The sequence below is a fragment of the Stigmatopora argus genome, chromosome 6 (genome assembly GCF_051989625.1).
Source record: "Stigmatopora argus isolate UIUO_Sarg chromosome 6, RoL_Sarg_1.0, whole genome shotgun sequence".
NCBI classification, from domain to species: Eukaryota; Metazoa; Chordata; class Actinopteri; order Syngnathiformes; family Syngnathidae; genus Stigmatopora; species Stigmatopora argus.
Genome location: NC_135392.1, coordinates 15,475,888 through 15,501,424, shown reverse-complemented (window position 1 = coordinate 15,501,424; position 25,537 = coordinate 15,475,888). Strand labels below are relative to the sequence as shown.

Here is a 25,537-nt window from a genome sequence, read left to right as displayed (position 1 = left end):
AGCACAGTTAATAGCAGCCAAAGATACAACAATATGTACAGTACAGTACAGCAATTTGTACTCCAAGTACATCTTTTGTGTGTACTTAAACCCCATGTATGTGTGCTTTTTGGCACTTGTACTAGCGAATGTTTACTTGTGTGTTCTTGTACTACAAGTGTGCGTCCTTGCATGTACTGTATTTGTGCTACAAGTATAACAACCAGACATCCAATCCATCTTGGCTGGAAGTGGTGAATGACCATTCATTCATTTATTTTGTCTGAAATTGAAATGGATAGATCAAAATTTACTTTATTTATTGTTATTTTTTGGGCCGTCCGGTGGGGAGTGGTTAGCACTTGGGCCTCACATTTCTGAGATCAAGGCTTCGATCCGAGGTCCGGACCTTCCTGTGTAGAGTTTGCATGTTCTTCCCCGGGTTGTGTGGGTTTTCTCTGGGTACTCCGGTTTCCTCCCACATCCCCAAAATATGCACGGGAAGATGATTGAGCACTCTAAATTCAGTGTGAATGGTTGTCTGTCTCCTTGTGCCCTGCGATTGGCTGGCCACCAATTCAGGGTGTCCCCTGCATGGCGCCCAAAATCAGTTGGTATAGGCTCCAGCAACCCCGTGAACCTTGTGAGCAATGTTCCCTCTAAGCTGCGCTCGTGCGCAATTGCACACTACTCTTGTCTTCTGCGCACAGCAAATCATATGGAGCGCACAAAATAAAATCACATTTTTTTTTAGCTGTGAGGCCGACGCGCGAACCACTCATCCGCCGGGCCGCCCATTCATAGATATTAATCATTACATTTTATTATTACCAAATCATTTATGTGTAGTAGACATACACCTGCTTATGGCAGGTGTGATACTGGTGTGTGCCCATAGCGAGCAATGATGATGTTGCTCACACCGGTACTCAGTGTGCTCAGGGAGGTTGTCTTAAATGCCCAGACAAACAAAAAATTAGAGGGAACATTGCTTGTGAGGATAAGCGGTTCAGACATTCATCTTCCATACCGCGCATCCTCGAAAGGGTTGCGGGGGTTGCTGGAGCCTAACCCAGCTGACTTTGGGCGAAAGGCAGAAATTGAATGAATATTATTGTTTACTGTGCAAAGTTAAGTTACATTACCATACAAATTGAGAGTAAGCAGACGGCAAAAAAATTATAAAACAAACACCAGTGGAGGCAAAGACTGATGCGACACAAGCCGAGCTCAGTACTCCCTTATATAATGCATAGCGTCAGCCCTAGTCTCCAATGTAACAAAACAAGTTTACCAAGCAATTTTGCATTCCTAACACAATAGAGGTGACAGTTTTTTTCAAATCTCATTATACTTGTATAATGACAATAAAAGCATTCATCTCATCTCATCTGATTTTCTTCCGCTTTATCCACGACCCAATTCAATTCAGTTGAATAAAAAGTTTGTTCTGATGTAACATTCTTTAATTTGCCCCCGTGAGTCAAAATGGATTAGACGTCTAGTGCCGTCAATGGCAGCCTATGAGTTAAATGTGTTCCCTGTATGGGTTAGTAATAATCATTATCATTCACGTATGAAAGGTTTGGATACAACCATATGGGTACTTTTTACATACCCATGATGAATGTAAAAGTTACTATAGCAACAAACTACATTGCTTTTGCTAAACTCTTCATGGGACTAGGCCAATGACGCAGATAGTTTTCTAATGCCACGTGATGATTAAATTCTTCCAAATTGTTTTTATGTCGGCAGGAGAGAATCATCGAGCGTCTAAAGGACCAAAGGGAGCGTGAAGATAGAGAACGTCTGGAGGAAGTGGACGCTTACAAGAAGGAGAACAAAGATCTAAAGGAGAAAGTCAACAGCCTGCAGATTGAGTTAACAGACAAAGAGGTTTGTGAGCCATTGAGCCTGAACGCTATACGCATTGTGTCTGTGTTACTGTCTGTTTGTCTCAAACTATCAATATCCTGTGTGCAACTTCAGTCCAGCTTTATTGATCTAAAGGAGCATGCGTCTTCTCTGGCATCTTCTGGCCTCAAGAAGGACTCAAAGCTCAAGTCCCTGGAGATCGCTATTGAGCATAAAAAAGAAGAGTGCAGTAAGTTGGAGACACAATTACAAAAGGTAGGTGTGTCTCTAAGTGTACTTTTTGTTCCTGCGAAAAGTCTTGGTTGTTATAATGAGATTAGATTAGATAACTTTATTCATCCCATATTTGGGAAATTTCACTTTCACAGTAGCAAGAGGGTGAGCATACAGACATTTTAAAGACATTTTAGACATGAATAAATAGTATATATAATATCAGTGGCGGTCCGTGCATTTCCTAGTGACGCCTTCAGCAAAAACTATTTTATAGCTGTAAAACCTCTACTGCAGCTACAGCTGCGACACATAAAAAATAATCAATGAATCAATACACAAAAATGGGGTAAAATCCACTTCCTAGCAGCATTTAATGATTAAATACAAATACTGGAGCTTTTCAGACATTACAACCGGGCCAGGGGGGTGATTTTCCCGGGAAAAGACAGCGATGAACGTCAATGGCGTACCGGCAAACATTGCCCGAAAATGGGGTAAAATCTAGCCGATAACAGCATTTATTGATTAAATACAAATACTGGAGCTTTTTAGACATCAGAACCTGGCCCGGAGTACCATTTCCCCGGGAAAAGGACAGCGATGAACGTCGATTATGTCCATATACATCCATACGCGAAACGGCAAAAATTGCAATAAAATGGGGTAAAATCCACTTCCTAGCAGCATTTATTGATTAAATACAAATGCTGGAGCTTTTTAGACATTACAACCGGGCCAAGGGGTCGATTTCCCCGGGAAAAGACAGCCATGGACGTCAATGGCGAAACGGCAAAAAATGTACTAAAATGGGGTAAAATCCACTTCCTAGCAGCATTTAGTGATTAAATACAAACACTGGAGCTTTTCAGATATCAGAACCGGGCCCACAATTGAAAAATTATTTAGGAATATAGCCATATTTTACTCACCAAAAATCCTTTTTAACTGTACACAATATCCATCCTCCTTTCTTTCTTCCTTCTTTTCTATCGCCATCGAAGCTAATGCAGAAAGTCGAGCCTGTCCTGTCGTATTTCTGGCATAGTCCGTCTTGAAAATGGCTTTAAATCAACACAACAATATATTTGCTTGTGCAGCTCGCTCCAGATACAGTTTGGTAGCAGAGAAGACCTTGAAGGCCCTATATATATATAATAATGTATATAACAACAGCTGCGTATAACGAAATTGGTGGTGCTACTTCACAAAGTGCGTCTTTCCCATTAAAAACATGAATATGTAATTTAAAAGTTACGTAAGTTAATTCTAAAATATTGCACATTTAAGTCTATTCTGAGGGGTTCCTGGTAGTTTCCGATATAATGGTGTATATCAATATAGTGGAATATAACTTGCTGACTTTTCGTTCATTTTTCAATTCATTTTTTTAAAATTAAACAGAAGATAATTATTTCATACTGATTGGATATCTTTGGAATATATTTCAGAATGTCCACCCTGACCTCATTTTATACAAATAATTTAGATTTTTTTTTCTTATTCATTACATGGTAAATATAGTGTTTGGATTGCCTTCAAGATAAAGGAAAAAATAAACAGATTCATAATAAATAGGTTTTTCATCCTTATTTTTTTTTTTTTTAAACTGGGCTTCTGAAATTCCAAGAAATTCAAATTCATCGAGGGGCACCTAAGCATACACTTTGTAAAAGCTAATTATGTTTACAGTACTTCGAATTGTTTGTATCTTGATATTAACATAATAGTCCCTGTCAAGTAAAAGTGTTAAACGGCACGATACATCTGAATGTTGAATTCCAATTGACAAGTATATCAAATGTAGCTTCATTTTGTGAAAAAATGATCCATTATCTCCCTTTTCCCAACTACAACAAGAATTACTATCACATTAAAAATGGATGCCCTTTATAAGCATAAAATATTTTTCGCATTTAAAGTAAACTTACAATCCTTTCCCAAATTCATTCAAATTGACAGAGTAAATCATAATCCAGTACACTTTATCTTGAATTTGACTTGTACTTAATGACCTAAAACCCATTTTGCTGGAGAATAACTGTATCATACTGCTTCAGTAAAGTGCTCATGGCACACATTTATCTTTCACCAAACCTATAAATAGAACAATGAGATAAATAAGTAACTTAATAAAACAATTGTGCTTTTGTGCTTTATTATCCGGTTCCCAAAATAGTATAGGAATATATATAGTAATAATTAGGACATTTTATTATGCCCACTACTTATTTGAGGTGTGAAAATACATCCACTTAATGCCTCTGGCGACTTGAATACATCCCACCCAGTTGTCACAAGGTTTTTCCACACTTCGAGAATGAGGCCTTTGTCCACCTGCTAGTGTCAAGTTGCACTTTCCTATGATAAGTGGCCTTTTGACAGGAGCCACCAAAGGCAATTAATCAAATACTATGAAATTGACCAGCTGTGGAACCTGGCTTAATCACAAATATTACAAATCTCCAAATAATAAAAAGCCATCATTTTTCCATTTGTTTTTTTCACCCAAAATTATTGAATAACCAGAACATGTATAACTAAGCACTACACCCCCCCCAAAAAAATAAAAATAAATGTCTCATCAGCCAAGAAACATGAAAATCAAAATCAAGAAGCAAACCATGCACCCTTGTATTTAATTCAGAACCTACAGGCAATGATAAGTCTGCAATTAATTAATGTAAATCAGGGATGTCAAACCCAGTTTGGTTCACAGGCCAACCAAATCTCATGTGGGTGGACCACTTTATTTTGGGCCGAAAAAGTGAACTTCCTGGAGGAATGAATGAACGCATTTCCTCTTATTCAAAATGGATTGAACGTCTATTGCCGTCAATGGCATTGATAGATGAACATCCTCAGCCAGTTTACGTGAATAGGACATCTATCATTGTCAATGTAAAGCAATTATTTATTTTTACGTCACGTGCGTAACTTTAGGGTACTTGCAGGTCACTTCCTATGAAGTTTGGATCGTTTTTCATTGGCTTTTGGGAAATTTCCGGCCTCCTTCCTGTTCATTGGTCGCTTTCTGCTGATTTTTGGTTCCTTTTTACCTCGTTGGCTGCCATTGACGCTGCCGTTTTGACCGGAGGGGTTGAAAGAACTAATATAATTGAGTATAAGAAATTGAGAAAATGCAGTAGTGCCTTGCATTCACATAAAACTAGTTTTACAGTATTTGTGTTGAAAAAATTAAAAGTGCTTTGTTCTGTGTGTACAATATGAATTAGCTAAAAAGGGCAAGTCAGGCAAAACACGGCTCGGACGGACCCCGTAGGAGGCCGCTTCTGGCCTGTGGGCCATATGTTTACCATCTCTGTTATAATTAGGTAATAAACTACGAAACAGACAATTAACGATCAGGCTACGTGGATCAATGTGTATGCATTCCTTGAATATATCTGGCAAATTACATTCTGCGCAGAAGTGGAAATTCTAATTTCGCAATTACTTTAATTAATCAGCCCTGAGAATAGTGAAGTGCGTGATTTTTTTTTTTCTTCAAAACGATCCTATTTCCACAGTAGCGTACCGTATTTTCACGACTATACAGCGCATCGTATTTTTAGCCGCAGTGTCAGTAACAAGTGCTATTTCTGTATTTTAAACACACAAAGGACGCACCGTTTTTATAGACGCATTCAGGCATGGCAAAACATACACCAGCTCAAACATACACCAGCTTAAACATGCACGCTACACCCACACGCTAAAAACACGTTTTTAAAAAGGCAACGGAAGCAAAACTGAGTTCGGTTGTACTTTATTTAGCCATTTTACAATGTACTCACGTCATCATTTCATTTTCATGACTTGGTCGCAAATCAAAAGTGACGGCGAGCCGTGAAAAAAGCCATCCGGTCGCTTGACATATACCTCACGTAGCCATAATCTCATGTTGCGGTTCGATATTCATCCATATATAATATATATATAGTTTGCGGTCTAGCTTTGAATACTCTGTTGACGCCAACATCTAGCGGCAGGATTTCTTTTGTAAATACAGCCGAAATGACAGTGAGCACCAAATTAGTGTGTTCGCCGTCATACTGGGTGTATTGACAAAAGAACTATATATCCCAGCGGTCACTGCGCAGTACTTTTTCTATGGGAAAAATAGTAGAGTCGGGGGCTGCTTGCCGTAGTTGTGAGAGCTGTAGAGGATGGTGTACCCTATCGACTGATTTATTTTATTTTATCGTGATAACATTTTTAGTATTGGTCCATATATAAAGCGCACTGGATTATAAGGCACAGTGTCTATTTTGGAGAACATTTAAGACTTCTGTGCGCCTTATAGTCGTGAAAATACGGTACTACTTGCAGGAGTTTTCAGCAATTATCCTCAAATACTGTATGCATCCAATATTTACAATCAAATATCTGAATTCACTCTGCAGCAGCGGTGTGAAAAGGACACCTTTTCCTATGCGATCAGTAAATTGCAGACAGGTTTTACCTATTTTAGAAGACACCTCATTGACCATTTTTCTGTTGGCGCTAGATCGGTTGTAACAAACTACTGTGGCCCTTTTGCGGGAACTGTTTAAGACCCCTCTTTTACAGGCTGTAATAATTAAACAAGAATACACTCACATGTAGGTACGGTAAATGCCAAAAGGAGCAAGTTGGACGCAAATAAGCGACAACTAACAGTTGGAAACAGTAACTAATGGAATGCAGCGTATTCCTAAAGGAAGCGGTGCGAAGATGTTGTTGCTTAAGCATTCCCTTTGCTTCCTGCCACCGTCGCCTCGTCTGGTCTTCTGTATTGTCTGCATCGCCGTGTTGAGATGTAACCATGTATAAGAAAATGCTGCTGTTGTCTCCAGCCTCACACTGACTCCTAACACGTACTCTTCCATCCCCTCCTCCCCCTTCCTCCTGTTGCAACGTAGCAAGCTGAGCAGCTTTTCAGTCACGTGAACAATCCTGTAAGTTTGTCTCTTTGAGCCACGACACGGAACGCATGAAGAAACTGAAACCCCTTAGCAAATGGTGCTCATATTGGCCCCCTGAGCACACGTGGCGCTGCTTCAAACCCTCACTCAGATGCATGTCAATCGTGGCACTGTACATTGCACTGATGGAGCTTCACATTGGGCAGCCTTCTATAAGTGTTTGCGCTTGTCATAACCATACTGAATTCGTTTTAGATTTCAACAGGAGGCTTATTTTACTTTAGTAAAGGCTGCATATTCGGTTCTGCTCATCGAGCTCTGCTTACATAACAAACTTAAGGACGGAAAATTGATAATGTTTTTGTTGGTTTGAAAAAGTAAGAATTTTCTCATTCTTGAGGCCCTTGGAAAATGGTGATCGAGGGTGAAAAAAGTACAAAAAAGTTGGGAAATGTCATGAAAATATCAGGAAAAATTTCTAGAGCGTCTGGAATGTGGATTGAGTTAATCAAATTAATGTCTATTCGTGCGTGTGTGTGTTATTGCTGGTTTAGGATGAATTTGAATGGAGCTAGTTAAATTTTTGGACTGCATCAGGTTTTACGGGTGAGAGTGTCCTATTAATAGTAAAGAATGATTTATGTTTGGCCGATTTAGATCTACAGTAAAGTTGATATTACATTTAATGGGAACGACGACATTACCAACCACTGAGGTCATTAGTGAAGGAATACAAAAAGCAGGCAGGTAAACAATGGAATCGAAAAGACAATTTAAATAGTGCCGTTTGTTTTCTGAGGTGGTCTCTTTCACAGTTTGAAATATTTCACTTTTTTAATCGTTCAGCCTTATTGTATTATCTTGTTTTATTCCTCGCTCTTAAACATTAGATTAGATTAGAACTTTATTTCATCCCGTATTCAGGAAATTTCCTGGTTGCAGTAGCAAGACAGACACACAAGACATTGTAGACCTAGGTAAAAAAACTGGAGCCACACACAGGAAGTCCACAAGGTGGGGACCTTCTGCAGTCTGAGACTGAGGTTACCCCACAGGTTACCACACCCACAACATGTGGAGTATGATATTTCGAGCAGAAAATTAGGATGCTCCCTTGGGTTTGCATGACACGGTTGAATTTTTTGCATGTTGTCGCTCAGTGTCGCCAAGCTTCTTGACTGTCATGTGGTAATCCGCAAGCAGAGTAGGCCTTAATGCAGTGATTTGCTGGAGGCTGTTGTTGTGTCTAACATGTGTCGATGTGGCTGTTCTGTCCCATGTACTGTAGAGTCATGTGGCTTTATTTGTATTTGTGTGCTGATTAATATACAAACATAGCCCATTCTATGGTGTGAGGAAGAAAACAAATATATAATTATTTATTATTATCATAGTTAGAATTTCTTACATTTCTGCAACGGTTAGTAATGCTATAAGAGATGGTCAGATCTTTATCAAAATCATATAGCTTAAACAAATGCCAACAACTATTCTTACTATTTATTCATTTTCCATGCCGCTTAGCCTCACAAGGGTCGCGGGGGGATGCTGGAGACTATCCCAGATGAGTTCAGGCATCCTGAATTGCAGTATCCTTACTATTGTGTTTTAAAAAAAAAATTAAATCATACAATACACACTGGAGGTCAAATCTGATTTCATGGCCATATGTGACACATATATCAGATTTTTTTTTCTTTCTTATGTGGATAACACCTATGCAATATGAATGTGACTCATCAACAGGTAGAATACATCACTACTGGTCGTCAAAACAAACAACAGAAACACACGAGCAAATGCGTACAAAAGCAAAAAACATAACTTTAAAAAAAAGTTGTGGATTAGATGTGCACAACCGTCAGGGTGACTTTTAAATCATCATTTATTGTGAAAGTATTGGAAATTCTGAACAGGTTCTGAAGGTATAAAACACACCCATATCATGATGCTCCGTCCACCATTCTTAAAAGCAAGGATACATTTTTGTTGAAGTTTTTGTTCTGTACAATTTTTATTCTACATGTTGGTCCCAAACAATTCAACTTTAGCTTTATTTATAGTTAAATATTATGCCTATAGTGGTGTGGAATTATAAAGTGATCTTTGCCTCTTTGTCCTGTGAATGTTTACAGATATACCGTATTTTCACGACTATAAGGCGCACCGCATTATAAGGCGCATCATCAATGAATGATATATTTTTTCCATATATAAATCACACTGGATTATAAGGCGCCCTGTCTATTTTGGAGAAAATTTAAGACTTTTAAGTGTGCCTTATCGTCGTGAAAATACGGTAATTAAATAATAAATTAAATACTAAATGTAGATTTTTTTTTATTTCCGGATAACTCGATTAAGTCTTGTGATTTAGATAAAGATGAGACCATATTTTATCAAGAGTTCAAGCAGAAATGTTTGAAAATTCCCAAGGGTTGACAATCTTCCTCCCATTCTACCTGCGTGTGCAAAGTGACTGGGAGTTTCACATGGACATTAAGTTGAGCTAATTTATTTCTCTGTTTAAGTTCATGAACAGCACCAATAATGGTGCCATTGTACTTGGTAAACTTCAACTTGCATTCAGGAATAATATGCATTGAAAACAATCAACAAGAATAGATTCTATCACAAATGTTTGAACATTGTTTGTGGTGAAGTCGTAAAGTTAACCGTTGTTTTTTCCTTTTTTTCTGTGGGATGCAGAAGGTCCACGAAGTGGATCATCAGACGGGTTCTCGGGGCAATCCAGAGTACATAGACCGAGTAAAACTGTTAGAGAAGGAGGTGGGCTACTACAAAGACGAGGCCAACAAGGCTCAAACGGAGGTGGAGAGACTTTTAGACATCCTGCGTGAGGTGGAGACTGAGAAGAATGACAAAGACAAGAAGATTGCAGAGTTGGAGAGGTAAAATACAGCCGCATTTACACTTGCCTCGAGTATTGTCTGCCAATGACACAGTAGGATAAGAATATTAGCACACATGTTTTCCATTTTTGTTGGTTACAAAGGAGGAATAAACATGTTTGATGTTGTTTACCCAGGTTTCATCAGTTCTATCTTTTACATTTATTTAAAGGTAGGGTACTGTGTATATATAGTTTTAAGTTGCTTGCAATATTTGAATGCAGCTCTATTTTCACTTGGATCATTCTTTGTATTTTAATTTTAATGGGAATCCATTGTCAGTTAAAAATATAGAGGGGAAAACATGTTTGTTTCATTTTTCCCATTCGAATGTCTGACACGTTTTAGAAAGAAAATTGTCAAAATCATCCAAATGCGATATTATTTTTATTTCGATTGGTGAATAACTGATTATGGTGAATGTGCACATGATATCGTATTTTTCGTTGCTAACCACAGTTTAATAATCTGTTTAAGAAGCTATAATAGTCTTTTTTTCATGAAATTTGAGCAAAAAATCTGCTCATATTTAGTCATACATTCTTTTCTGGAATGTTTGATTGGCTAGTTCTCCTCACACCAAAACAGTCTTAAAACTAGCGGAACTTCGGAGATGGAAGACAAAATTCAATTTGGTCCTGTGACTTTTGGTATTTAAGGCCAAAATATAATCTTCTTTCGTTTTGTATTACAAACATTCTGCATGTTTTATAATAATGTGTCACTTTATTCTAAAAATTACCTTGAACACAAACATCCGGCCAGATAAAAAGACATATAAAAAGATAATGAAACCAAAATCGATATTTTGCAGTTCTGTAGGCTCCTGGTAATTATGATTAAAATTATAGGCATCATAGAAGTATGAGATGAACTATCAAGTTGTGGAAAATGGAAAATACAAAAACAGTTTAAACTTTAATTTCAACTTTAATTGACCAGAAACAATGCTGTGCAATCCAATACAAGAGCGTTGTCGAGTATACCTCGTTTATGACACGTATAGTTCGGTTACAAATAATTTTTGTGTGAAAGGTTTATGTAGGTGAATATTTACTCGTAGTACTAATTTAATCTGCTCTTTCAGTACATAACTTAATACAGTATTTTTTTTAAAACACTTTTTGAGGGGCTTATAAGTTTTTCCAAGTTTATCAAGGGTTTCAGTTTTAGGAACGGTTTGTGTAGATTGGTGAGTTGCATATTTAATGAGTATGATTCACATTTTGTGATGTGACTGTATATCTTAACTGTGATCTCATGTATTGTACATTATACAATACTACACTTGGTTAATGGTTAGCCGTTAGTTCATAATAATGAGACGCAACAAAAAATGCTGCTCAGACTTTATTCATTTTTGTTGTGCAAGCGGACAAGTTGAGAACAGCCTGATTTATAGGACAGCAAGAAAATAATCACTTTCTGCTGAAAACATCCACTTAATCTACTTGTCACATTCATTTTGTTAGATGCATTTGATTAATTGAGTGCTCTTTTTTACCACCTTTACCCACTTCTCTGCACTATCTCCACACCTCTCGCTCTCTTTCTTGATCACACTTCCACTTTTGATCACTTGTATATTTTCATGCCCTTTTACCCTATTCACTCATTTTCAATTCCATTTTCCTTCAAATTCTGTGTGGCCTCCACCCGGTCCAAATGCAGCCCCCCTCACACGGTCCCTCGCCCCAGCCCCCGTCCTGGTGGCAGAGCCCCCCCTGACCCGCTCCCCTCATCCGCCGCCCCTCAGCAGATAGGGGGCATGGTGTGGGACTTCCTGGGAAAGTGAGTGCTCTGCCCTGGCACTCGAGCTCGGTGGTGCTGTCTAAGGAATGAGTTATGAGTGTTGGCATCAAAGTGATGCTCGTAGTCACGTGGCGCAAACATCCCTGCGACGTGGTTTGCTTTGACTTTTTTTTCCGGTACGATATGTTTTGCTGCCTTGCATTGGTTTTTGAATGCTTGACCGAGGCTAATTTATTAATCGCTAGATTTTCTCATAAATTGGCCTGCACAATGTGTTCATTTTGATTTGAATTTTGCATGTTGGCTTTCCAAATTGCAAAGTGTTTTTTCTCCATTTAATCAGCTTGAAATTTTATTCTACATGAATATATTGGACATGTTGGGCCCTATTTTCAGACGTAGTGCCAGTTTAAAACATGAGAAAAATGGATTTGCATGCTATTGCAAATCACTCTAATGTTATTTGGATTGGATTGGATAACTTTATTCGTCCCGTATTCGGGAAATTTCATTGTGACAGTAGCAAGAAAAGGCGTAGTTATAAGTTAGACAGTACAGTCGCAAAGGCCGCAGAACAACAAAGCAAAAGCACAAAGTACAAAGCAAATCAAAGTAAATGGGATCATTAAGAATCACCAAATCAAATCATTAAGACAGAAAAGCAGCAAAAACAGAAAACGAGCAAGAGTGGACGGAGCTACCACCACCGGCTGCCACTTGAACGGCGCCATTTTGGTTGCGGTAGCAAAAACGGATACAGACTCAAAAGACGTAAAGTTGGACAAAAACTGGAACCTCAGACAGGAAGTCTTCCACAACATGGGGAACTTCTGAAGACTGTGACCGAGGTAGAGAATATGCAGAGTCACTCTTCCAAGCTTATCCGCACAGTTCCTCAGTAGTCTGGAGCTGAAGACAACAGTAGCAGAGTAGAGCCCCTCGACTCCGTTGCTGGTAAGCGCCGACAGCTCTTCCATCTTATCCCATGATGGAATGGTTGGTCAGAAGCGTTGCCTCTTATCCCGGCACATTGTCCAGCTCCGAATTTCCAGTGGTAATTGAGGTGTTGCTCCTTCTGCTGCGTATTGTAACAGCTAGTCCCATGTGTTTGACAGCGTAGGCATGGCTGAATGGTTCCAAAAAAGAGGTTGCCGAAAGAAGCCAGGCTAACAGAACAAGGAAAGTTGTAAAAACATTAAAGTTTACAGTACAAAGTAAAGTAAAAAGGAATGTATTAAGAAATATTAAAATGTAATTTAAAAAAGATAGAAGGGCTGTAAAACACGAAAAGCATAAGAGTGGACAGCGCTACTGCCACTGGCTCCCGGGTGAACAGCGCCATCTTGGGAAAGAAAAGGCCAGACTGGTCTGTGTTAAGTTGCCCGGACTGGTGAATCTGTACTGATTCACCAGTCCGGGCAAATTTGGTGGACGAGGCACATTTTGACTCCACCATCAAAGAGCGAAAAGTAAACGGCTAGTCCCAGATGATTTTAGTGAGCTTGCAATCTTGCCTTAGGTGCAATCAGATAAACAGCTCCTTGACATGAGATGAACTTGCTTCATTTCATATTTACAGTATGTGAACCACAGCTAAAAACCTCAGTTTTTTTAGTCAATTACCAAATGGAACAATTTATTGAGCAATATATATTTTATATTTTTTAAATCCACTGGCGGGACATACAACAATAAGAGTGAAAGCCCATTTTTACAATCTGCCCTTAAGGTCCGCTTGCCTCTGAGGTCCCCAAGGATGCATTGATCTTCCACTGAGCAAACCAGTTTCTCTTTTTTAAACAGAGAGCCAGCTTGGCCAAAAAGCCCCCCATCTGCTGGTCCATCCAGAAGCCTGCTTGTTTACCCCTATACTGGAGCCCATTTCTAAAGAACCTGTGTCCAAAACATCACCACGAAATGGTCAAATACTTCACTTTATTTAGCAAAGACATGCGCTAGGTTTGAACTAGGATTGAAAATATGGCCCTCTGTGTTTGAAAGTCTTGGGACATAGTATTATTCATTCACCTCCTCCTCATATGGTAACATTGGACGTTATCGTCTACATTGCCAATTTTTTGTGATCTCATCAAGGACCTTTAGGATGAACGTAACCATTGAAAGTGATTGTAGCAGTAACAGAGGTGGAAAAAAGGAGAGGAGACAAATGTCCCAAAACTTTTCTCAATATATGGTATCTTAGGTCCGGATTGGCATCTAGTAATTACAAAATGCATATTTAGAATAAATGAAGGGATATGATGTAGCAGCAGTCAAAAAAATCCACACCAAGTTTTATACAACCATATCACTTGCTTGACTATTAGTGTAAAATTCAAAGGTGTACGTTTAAAAAACGATAAAATGACCTAAGGGTCCGCAATTACAGAATTAGTAGTCCATCACGCTGTTAGATTGGTGTGATTTTATTGACTTCTTGCTACGACCTTTCAACCTCTTAGCAGACTTGCTTTTTTTCGTGTTCCTGTTTTAATTTCCATCCGTCCATCATTTCATTTGACAACCCACAACTTTCGCCACCCTAGGCCCTCATTACCATTCCAAAAATATCACCCACACTCTTCTTCCAAGTGCTACCCAGCTTCCCACTTGCTCCCTAGCAGATACTGAGGTAAATGCTCGGCCCAGTGGCCTGCATGCAGTGGGGCTGCTGTGCATCAGCTCTACGTGCTCATGAGTAAGGGCCTCTCGTAGGTACGGTCCAGATTCAACTCCTCGTCCCCTCAAACGTCAGGTCACCTGTGTCCGACTGACCGTGCATTCCTAATGTGGTCTCTCCCTACTTCTCTCCAGTCTGGCTCTCATGTAGCGTCCCTTTCCTCTTCACCCAAACACCCTCTTATTTTACCCAGCTGAATTTGCTCTCTGACTGCATGTCTGCTCCCTTAGTCTTAGCAACAGATGCACATGAAAGTACATCATGCATTTGCCACGCCCAGTCACAAATACAATGCTCTCACAGACGTCGTGATGGTCTCCCGTGTTGTTTGTCAATGAACTTAAGTGATTTTTCTACCAAGCAGTACAGCCTAATTTGCGCATTTTTTTTGTGTATTGTCAAATCTTGGTGAATATAGCCGTTTGACCAAAGTCACAATGACACTAAATGGTGGAGCTTGAATTTCTGCTATCCATTGATTGGCCAATAGCCCGATGGTGAGTTTGATTTAGTTGTAATGTGAAATTTAGTTAAGGAATTTGAATTGTGAATAAGGCAAAATGTTTTTTTGCTATAATTCCAAGTAATGGATTAACAAGAAAATGTCAAAACATGACATGAAAAAATTTATGCAAGTGTTGTAAAATGTGTACAGTGCACACAGTACATCGTGTACGCACTGGTTTTTCATGTGATAGTCTTATATTTAGAGTGTAGAAGTGTTTTACCATTCAAAAAATGTTCATGTAAGATGGCTTTACATTGGCTATGGAATATAGGTCATTCCTATATTCCAATTTGCAAAACAAAGCTCTATGGAAAATGCCATTTCACATTTTTTGAAAAAGAAATGTTGCCACTACTAGAATGGAAAGAAAACAAAAGGCACCTCACGCAAAGCCCGTGATTTTGCTCAATGCTGTTGAGATGGAACCTAAAACGCTGTTAATACGTTTTCTTATACTGTCACTGCTGGGTGGAAACATGTCTTGTTTTCATTAAGTTCTGAGTCTAATTTCTTGTCTTTATGTTATTTTATGTTTTATTTTATTTACTGCTTCCAATGTTTTCCACTTGTGCCATCGTCCTTTTTCTTCTACCATTCCTTTCCCCTGTCTGCAGTCTAGCTCCCAGGTAGGTGACAGACATCCTAATCCCCTACCTAATCCCAGGTCTAACTTTGTTGCTCCAATTTGCAAACCTCCTCTCATTGCTAACATGAAACCATCAAGTCATGTGTGACTGGCAGCATTCAGAAACCACAAGAAAATGTATTCTAAATAACCCATGCTTGGTTGTGTGAATGGTTTTGCCCAATGAGTGACTAAACCAAGCTCCCCTCCCATATGTACTTACCTTTGATCTAACTCGTTAAGAATGTGTTTCGTGTAGTAGATTAGGGCAGAGGTAATTGGCAAAGAGCTGGCCTTAATCACAAGTGCTTTTACAGACAAGGAGGTAAAGACCTGACCAAGAAAGGCACAAACATCAAACTGGGACCCCAAGGGGACAAGAAAGGCTTGGGACAGGATATCCGTAAAGATAGCTCCTTGGAGGGTGGCCACCACTCAAAGGTGTGTCTAAATCACTAGTATTACCACACCATATTGCAGTTCTTCATTTGTGCCATTGCTACTGTATTTTCCGGTCTATAAGTCGCACTTTAACTTCATAGTTTGGCAGGTCCTGGGACCAATACTCAAAGTGTGACTAATTAATGTATTTATTTTTTCTCTGACCTCCGACAACCTGTTATGTTTTTTTCACTTTTTTTTAATAAGTTCTTATATAGTTATTTGAAAAACTGTTATGGTAACAGCTGCCTGTTTAGCCTCTTGTTACTTTGACATGTCTGTTGTTGGTTTATACTCCAGTGCAATTTATATACATATATATTCTCTCTTCATTGTGCTTTGTTTATGGGGTGTGGGAGGAAACCGGAGTACCTGGAGAAAACCCACACAAGCCCAGGGGGAAAATGCTACATACCCTGTGTGTACTTTCAGTAATTCATTCATCCTCGTTAGGTTTGCGGGGGATGCTGGAGCCTGTCCCAGCTCACTTCTGGTGGAAGGCAGACTACACCCTAGCCTGATCACCAGTCAGCTGTAGGGTACACCGAGAGACAAAAGACTATTCCCACTCACAATCATACCACCAGCAGGAATTCAGCCCTCGCCTGCCCACACAGTCAGGGGATTGAACCGCTACACCATGAGGCGGCCCTGTGTATACAAAAAGTATTAATTATAAAACAGACTTGGGGATCATGTCGGACAGTCTTGTAGACTACATATAAATATTGGGACTTACAAAACCTGACCCTCAATGTGTTGAGGTCTTAATGAGGTTACTTTTTTTTAAGATACCAAAAGAGAAAAGAATTTTAAGTAGCCCTGTCTTACTACAGTGTTCCCTCGACTATCGTGACTTCACTTATCGCGAATTCAATTTTTTTGTTTTTTAAGTTCATGAAAATGTGAAAATCCACACTGAAACTCGCAAGCAGAAGCCACTCCCCTCTCTTCCGCTTGCTAATAGGACTCAGCACTGAAGAAAAAAAAATGTAGTTATAATAGGGGTGATCCTACTCGGCGATTTTTCGATTATCGCGGCCATGCCTGGTCTACATTAACCGCGATATTCGAGGAATTACTGTATAATACAAATACTGCATTCACATTGACGTTGTTGTGAATGAGTGCCCGTGATTAACTAATTATGTTTGTCAACAGCTGGAGGACCTAATGAACACACTTGAGAGGACGAGGCAAGAACTGGATTCCACCAAGCAGCGTCTCTCGTCAACGCAGCAATCACTGCAGGAGCGAGACAGCCACCTCACCAATATGAGGCAAGAGCGCAGAAAACAACTAGAGGAGATTCTAGAAATGAAGTGAGTGTCATCACCTTGCACCTCACACCTTCACCCGATAGGTTTGCGAATTGGAACGCAAATAAAGTTTACTCATGGCACTGTTTAAAACAATCTAACATATATCGTGGGTCTACATAGTGTTTTGCCAAATAAAATAAATAATGGACGGGCAGCAGAGAATAGCTCCTGTGCTGCTTTTATAGCTTATATCACTGTGCTGCTCATTTCAACAACCCAAAACTTTTACAGACAACATACTGTACCTAGTTGCTAGGCAACCAACAGAGGCACAAAAAAGCAACTGCATATGAGCAGATTTAAATGCTGTTATTAATCATAACTGTGAGAAATAATTTAACAGCACAGTCGAGGGGTTCTGGGTGCGTCAACTCAAGCTTTGGGTGGCGTTTGTAGATTCCCCATGTTTTGTAAGGCATTTACTCTAGGTAAATCACACTACACAAAAAGCTGATTGTCTAGTTCAACTCCAATTGTAATGACAATGTTTCATTTACAGCAAACGGTCGATTGCTGAATTGACTCCCACAGAATGGATTTGACCAGTTTCTTATAATGAAATACAGTGGGGCAAAAAAGTATTTAGTCAACCACCAATTGTGCAAGTTATCCTACTTGAAAAGATTAGAGAGGCCTGTGATTGTCAACATGGGTAAAACTCAACCATGAGACACAGAATGTGGAAAAAAAACAGAAAATCACATTGTTTGATTTTTAAAGAATTTATTTGCAAATCATGGTGGAAAATAAGTATTTGGTCAATACCAAAAGTTCATCTCAATACTTTATGTACCCTTTGTTGGCAATAACAGAGGCCAAAGGTTTTCTGTAATTTCACACATTGTTGCTGGTTCCTCCATGCACATCTCCTCTAGAGCAGTGATGTTTTGGGGCTGTCGTTGGGCAACACAGACTTTCAACTTACTCCACAGATTTTCTATGGGGTTGAGATCTGGAGACTGGCTAGGCCACTCCAGGACCAAGCGTTTTACCTATTGCGGATTCAGTCTTCCCAGCCTGGTGCAGGTCTACAATTTTGTCTCTGGTGTTTTTCGACAGCTCTTTGGTCTTGGACAGGTGTCTTTCATACCGATAATGAGTTAAAACAGATGCTATTAATACAGGTGGAGACCTCATTAGAAGAAGTTAGACGTCTTTGACAGCCAGAATTCTTGCTTGTTTGTAGGTGACCAAATACTTATTTTCCAGTCTACTTTGAAATAAATTCTTTAGAAATCAAACAGTGATTTTCTGTTTTTTTTCCCACATTCTGTCTCTCATGGTTGAGGTTTACCCATGTTGACAATTACAGGCCTCTCTAATCTTTTCAAGTAGGAGAACTTGCACAATTGGTGGTTGACTAAATACTTATTTGCCCCACTGTATATATAGATAGATAAATGAAGACTTTTAAAATAGTTCCAATATTTAACACTGGGAGAGTACACTTTTTAGCTACCTTAGGAGTTAGTAATTGCATTGCCATCGATTTTCAACACTGGTTATTTGGTTGCCCTTTTCTCCTCAGTGGATCATCACTTGAGGTTGGCAAGGCAGTGCTGTATGATGTATTAATCTTGCTTGCAAGGCTAGTGTAATTAAGTAACTTCATAAAAAAAGCATTGGTTTGACTATAAATAACTCCAATATTGTTTGAAACACATTCATTAGGTTTTACTTAATAAGTGATACTTATGATTAAAATATGATAGGTTTTCAGTTGTGCACCACATCTCTACCTTTGAGTTAATCTTTTTCTCACAACTGGAAGGGAAGGAGAGGGTTACCAGATTTTATTGAGTACTTTTTTTTAATGAAATATGATCCGGTGGATGGCCCAGTGAGGGAGTGGTTAGCGCATCGCTGCACAGTTTCGGGGTCGTTGCTTGCTCTGTGGAATTCGCTTGTTCTCCGCAGGCTTTTATGGGTTTTCTCCAGGTACCCCGGTTTCCTCCCCAATCCCATAAACATGCAGGGTAGGCTGGTTGGAGACTCAAAATTTCCCCTAGGTATGAGTGTGAGCGTGGATGATTGTCCGTGTCCTAGTGCCCTGCAATTGGCTGTTCACCGATTAAGGGTATGCTCGACAGCTACCCATAGTTAGGAAACGGACAATGGATAGGGGCCCTAGAGAAGCAGAGTGGTTGTATTTGGTTGGCAGATTCACCATTTGACTCAGAAGACAGATCACATTGAATAAGAAGAATTAAATGATCCTCTCGTCTTTATTTTCCAGACAGCAAGCTCTGCTAGCTGCCATCAGTGAGAAAGATGCAAATATTGCACTGCTGGAACTGTCTGCCTCCAACAAAAAGAAGACCCAAGAGGAGGTGATGTCCTTGAAGAGGGAGCGGGACAAACTGATGCACCAACTTAAACAGCACGTTCGTATAAAAGCACACACCTAGCCTGATATATTCTCCAAATAAACCTGCCCTTGTGACTTGATTTCTCTTCATGTAGACTCAGAGCAGAATGAAACTGATTGCTGATAACTACGAAGATGAACAATATCATGCCCACGGTCCGCACCACCCCCACCCCCAGCCTCAGGCCCCCCACCCTCAAGCTCAACCTCAGACCCAGTACACCCATCCTCCGCACGCCCAGCAACTCCCGTATGCACATGGCCCTCACATGCAGCACCCACAACACTCGCAACCTACACCACAGCACGCTCACCCACAGCAAGCACAGCTCCAGTACCCACACACTCAACACCCGCAGCATCCTCAACAGCACTCGCAACAGCACTCGCAACAGCACTCGCAACAGCACTCGCAACAGCACTCACAACACCCCCAGCCGCCTCCCCAGCACTCCCAGCACCCCCGTCCTCCGCAACCACAGCACCCGCTCCAGCAGCACCTCCAGCATCCTCCGCAGCATCCACATGGGCATCCCGTGCCACAACACCCGCATCCTCAGCATCCCCAGCACCCGCATGGCCCACTCCAACAAGGGCCTCAACCTCAGCACCCGCATGCCCAGCACCCACAGCATATCCAGCACCCTCAGCATCCCCAGCATCCCCAGCACCCACAACACCTTCAGCATCCTCAGCATCCCCAACCACAACACCACGGGCAGCATCCACGACACCCGTCGCCACACCATCGTGGCGGTCCGGGCCGAGGACCCCCGCACGCTGGTCACCGCCCTTCCCCGGATCAGGTACAGGAAGTCTTATTTTGTTATTTGATGCATCCATACTTGTGTTTCCTGTCTACCAATAACATTTTTTACAGGGACTGGCATTGATTAGTCACCACGCCACTGTAGTTTAAACCATAATGTTACTAGAAACTCTATAAATCAGGGGTCACCAACTTGGGTCTTCCCCAATTTGGTGTTCAACCAGCCTACCATGCATGTTTTTGGAATGTGGGAGGAAACCAGAGTACCTGGGAAAAACCCACGTAAGCCCGGCAAGAACATGCAAGCTCCACAAAGGCGGACCTACCTGGAATCGAACCCCGGACCCCAGAACTGTGAGGCCGACGCACTAACCACTCATCTGCCGGCCCGCCTGAATACACTAATATGTATAAGAAATAGCATTTTCTACTATTTTAGAGCTGCAGCTTACTTGCTTGATTCTTTTATTAACCACTCAAATTCGGCAGGGTGGATAGAAAGACTTTTCTGCCATCTGTAGACTTTATAAGCACTTTAATTCCACTTTTTGTGGGCTTTGAGTTCTATACTACAGCAGTAATTTTGTCAAATAGGTTCTGAATATTTTGTTTGCTCAAAATGATTGCAGCATTAGATTGTGTGTCACTACTACATGTCAAGAGATGGAAATGTAATATGTTGATTTTGTATTTTTCTCTAATTCATGCCATTTCTCCTCCAACAACAGGATGACGAGGAAGGCATCTGGGCATAATCATTGTGATGACAACCAAAGTTCTATAGCTGTTTTGAGGGGTGAGCTCATTGAACTATTCATATCTTTAATAATGTTAATGAATGAAATTGTTTTCTTGTCCAGATCACTCAGTCACTTGAGGGGAGAGCAACCACGCAAAGATGTTGAAATATGGAGACACTGACAAAAAACATTTTACCTTCACTCAGCAAGGAGACCTTTGGTATTTTATGTTTTTGTTTAAGGGGGTTCACTGAGGTGTGCAAGTCAGGCACCGGGAGACTGACAGCAGAGCGGGTAAGTTTCAAACATAAATTATGCTGTTCATTGTTTTTATACATTAAGTCACACAATTTGACAGGATAAATACAAATGCTTTATCAATAATTCTTCCATATTAATGATTTTCCCTCCGTCATTTGGCAACCGATCAACTTGAAACATGGTAGCTACTCTAAATTGCCCCTTGGTATGGGTGTGAGTGTGCATGGTTGTCCGTCTCCTTGTGCCCTGCGATCAGCTGGTCACCGATTTAGGGTGTCCCCCGCCCCATATACACATATATCATACCTGTCAACCTCTGCCAATAACTGCCCTTATAAATGATTATGATTCCCCTTACAAACCCCCCAAAAAACCTTACAAACACCGTACGACTCGTACGGTGTTTGTAAGGTTTTTTTGGTGGTTTGTAAGGGGAATCATAATCATTTATAAGGGCAGTTATCGGCAGAGGTTGACAGGTATGATATATACACATACACATATATACGTATATATACACATACACATACACATTTATATACACATACAGTGGTACCTCGAGATACGAGCTTAATTCGTTCCGGGACTGAGCTCGTCAATATTCTCGTAACTCGAGTTGGGGGAGATTTTTTGCACCGGTGAATCGTAATATAAATTAAAAAAAAAATAAATGAACTTGGATTACGATGCAAACACACTCAAAAATAAGTTTAATCTAACCTTACACTAAACTTAATTCTTATTTTGTTTTACATTTTTATACCTTTTGTTCTCCTGGCCAGGTTGGCTGTTTGCCCCGCCTCCGCCCTCACTTTCACTATCAATGGGCTGTTTGCTTTTGTATTCCCTTCAAAATATTGCGAAAATGATGCACACAAATGTCCTCACAATAGGATAACGGACGACCACTTGCCAACGAGAAGTAGTCTTGTATTAGCGATCGTTCCGCCAATTGGAGCTAACAGGCTAAGGGGGAAAAACACTGAAAAAATGCAACGCTCCGCCCAGTGCTCGCAGAGACACTACAAAGAGGGAGTTGCGACCAGGGACATTACACGAGGGAGTTGCGGGGAGAGAGCCAATGTCCCTGATGTTCTATATATATATATACATATACATACTTGCATGCATGCATGCATGCATACATGCATACATGCATATATATATTCATATAGGTGTTCTTCAGAGGGAATCCTCATGTATTACCATGATCCGGTTAACTGACAATCTATACAGATATCTTGTATGGAAGCCTAAATGCATGATTGCCTGATTACAATGACTATTGTTTGACTTTCCCACTGTTCTACAGGTGACCTTGAAGCAGACCTTCTTAGTTTCCTCAGTACAAAAGCAAAAATACAGGAGATAATGGGCATTGAGTGGGAAAACAAACTACTCCTTTTCACGCAGTTCTTCATGAGATCGCAAAAGGGTTCTCCATCTGGTCAAAGGTGCACAATCTCCCTCTACATGGTAGCTTCAAGGCCAGCTTTTCTGTCTGCTCCCCTAGCCTGACTGTATCGATCATGTCTTCAAAGCCACTGCGCACCCTAAATATTGGCGACAACACACACAGACGGACCTCTTTTTTTACCTTTTTACTTTTGTCACTTTCTTAGAGGAGCTCATGTTCAACATGTGGCCTACCAAATGTAAGCATAGTGTGCCACCAACGGAGATTTTAATAATACTTTTTGGTTCTTTTGGGGTCATTTTAAGAAGAGGTGCCTTGAAATGAACATGTTGGCCCTCCAGCTTTTTTTGCCATAGGTTTGCCATTATTTTAATGTTACCTCACTTTAATTCAAGTTAATGGGGGAAACGGCTATCTATGCAGGTGCCAGTGTTGCATGAATGAATTTAACTCGCTATCTGTATTCAAGGTGTAATTATGCAGCCAGTCAGGGTGAAGAGCATAAGAACACAAGAATCTGCCAGCTTGTGAAAAGAGACTATGCATCCACGCAGCGCACCTTGTCGCAGGATGTTTTTGTTGTTCAATTCATGGTGCTCCTGCTGCAGGTGCTTGATATTAATGGCATCAGTGGGTCAATTGAGTCTGCTCTCTAGCTTCTACAAAAAAAAACTTTGTACATAAGTCAAATGGGGTACTTTATGATCAACTGGAAAACCCCCCAAAGAGACTGAAGAATAGGATAAAAAAAAAAAAACGATAGGTGGAGGTGTACTGTAAGTAGATGTTTAGCCTTCAAATCCCGTTCCCAATCTCCCTGAATCCACCTCATCATGAAAAGGTAGTTTGCAACACGTCCCTAAATGTAGTGACCTGTTTCAATCCCTCAAAACAAGGTGGCCTCCTTTAAAAAAAAGATGTACACAAGTGATAGATATGCATATATTATACATTGATAGAAATCTATAAATTGTGTCAATATATGGTCAGAAGATTGTTTAAAAATGACAAGATTAAAGAACATTTTTTTTCTTTATCTTTACTTTTTTTAAATGAATGGTGGGCTGAAAGGTATTTTAAGTGTTTTTTGTACAACTGGAGGAAAACCCTGTAGGAGAAAAATATTCCCAGTCTGAAAATACACAGAAAGGAAAATAAGAAAGGAAAAGTGGCGCAAGAAGAGCTCGCGCGTGGAGACGCTCATTTAAATCTTCGTGGAGAACAATTTGACATTCCTTTTTCCTCATTTTACATTCCGACCTCTGTATAGTCCAGAGATTTTCAATAGACAGAGGACTTCAGGGGTGTCGAGAAGATTTAAAAAAGAAGTTTTGTACCCTGAAGAGTTACTGTATGTACAGATAGCAGCAAGATTTTTTAAATATAAAAATGCATATATTTTTAATTGTTTTTGTTGGTACTGCATGAATCTGGCAAGCAGGAAATTTAAATTTGGCAAAAAAAATGGTGATGCTAGAAGCAACCTGGACATTTGACAATCTTGAGATAACCCCAAAAATGCAGGACATTAGTTTCTGAAGTCACATTATTGTACAATAATTTGATTGGTTTTGGTAGGAATGTAAGACGTGTCTTTAATTCATTATAGTAATTAAAAAAATCTAATGTACTCTTCCGTGGTCTAATTTACACAGTAAAATCCCCAAAAATCAAATAATTGGCAAATAATTTCACTCCTTTTTCTGACTATACTGCATCAACACATACCGTGGGGCAAATAAGTATTTCGTCAACCACCAATTGTGAGAGTTCTCCTACTTGAAAAGATTAGAGAGGCCTGTAATTGTCAACGTGGGTAAACCTCAACCATGAGAGACAGAATGTGGGAAAACAAACCCATAAATCACTGTTTGATTTTTAAAGAATTTATTTCCAAATTAGAGTGGAAAATAAGTATTTGGTCACCTACAAACAAGCAAGATTTCTGGCCGTCAAAGAGGTCTAACTTCTTCTAACAAAGTCTAACGAGGTCTCCACTCGTTACCTGTATTAATAGCATCTGTTTTAACTCATTATCGGTATAAAAGACACCTGTCCACAACCTCAGTCTCTCACACTCCAAACTCCACTATTGCCAAGACCAGAGAGCTGTCGAAGGACACCAGAGACAAAATTGTAGACCTGCACCAGGCTGGGAAGACAATCTGCAATAGGTAAAACACTTGGTGTAAAGAAATCAACTGTCGGAGCAATTATTAGAAAATGGAAGACAAACAAGACCACTGATACTCTCCCACGATCTGGGGCTCCATGCAAGATCTCACCCCGTGGCGTCAAAATGATAACAAGAACGGTGACCTAGTGAATGACCTACAGAGAGCTATCAGTAACAATGCGCCACCAGGGACTCAAATCCTGCACTGCCAGACGTCTCCCCCTGCTGAAGCCAGTACACATCCAGGCCCGTCTTCGGTTTGCTAGAGAACATTTGGATGATCCAGAAGAGTACTGGGAGAATGTGTCATGGTCAGATGAAACCAAAATAGAACTTATTGGTAGAAACACAGTTTCTTGTGTTTGGAGGAGAAAGAATACTAAATTGCATCCAAAGAACACCATATCCACTGTGAAGAAAGGGGGGTGAAAACATCATGCTTTGGGGCTGTTTTTCTGCAAAGGGACCAGGACGACTGATCTGTGTAAAGGAACGAATGAATGGGGCCAAGTATCGAGAGATTTTGAAAATCTTCTATCAGCAAGGACATTGAAGATGAAACGTGGCTGGGTCTTTCAGCATGACAATG

General features: G+C 40.1%; 1 protein-coding gene across 2 annotated transcripts in view; it reads left to right on the top strand.

Moving 5' to 3' along the window:
* erc2 (ELKS/RAB6-interacting/CAST family member 2) overlaps window positions 1-24,576 on the top strand; it is a 52,968-nt gene extending 28,392 nt beyond the window's left edge. For both annotated transcript variants that reach the window (XM_077602338.1, XM_077602337.1), the window contains exons 10-22: window positions 1,738-1,878; window positions 1,972-2,112; window positions 6,975-7,010; window positions 9,687-9,889; window positions 11,561-11,680; window positions 15,444-15,455; window positions 15,772-15,895; window positions 17,057-17,217; window positions 19,454-19,601; window positions 19,681-20,391; window positions 21,083-21,150; window positions 21,215-21,388; window positions 22,668-24,576. In XM_077602338.1, coding sequence (XP_077458464.1) covers window positions 1,738-1,878; window positions 1,972-2,112; window positions 6,975-7,010; window positions 9,687-9,889; window positions 11,561-11,680; window positions 15,444-15,455; window positions 15,772-15,895; window positions 17,057-17,217; window positions 19,454-19,601; window positions 19,681-20,391; window positions 21,083-21,109 — 1,824 coding nt within the window. In that variant the 3' untranslated portion in view covers window positions 21,110-21,150; window positions 21,215-21,388; window positions 22,668-24,576. The remainder of the gene's footprint in view (window positions 1-1,737; window positions 1,879-1,971; window positions 2,113-6,974; window positions 7,011-9,686; window positions 9,890-11,560; window positions 11,681-15,443; window positions 15,456-15,771; window positions 15,896-17,056; window positions 17,218-19,453; window positions 19,602-19,680; window positions 20,392-21,082; window positions 21,151-21,214; window positions 21,389-22,667) is intronic.
* Window positions 24,577-25,537: the final 961 nt, after the last annotated feature.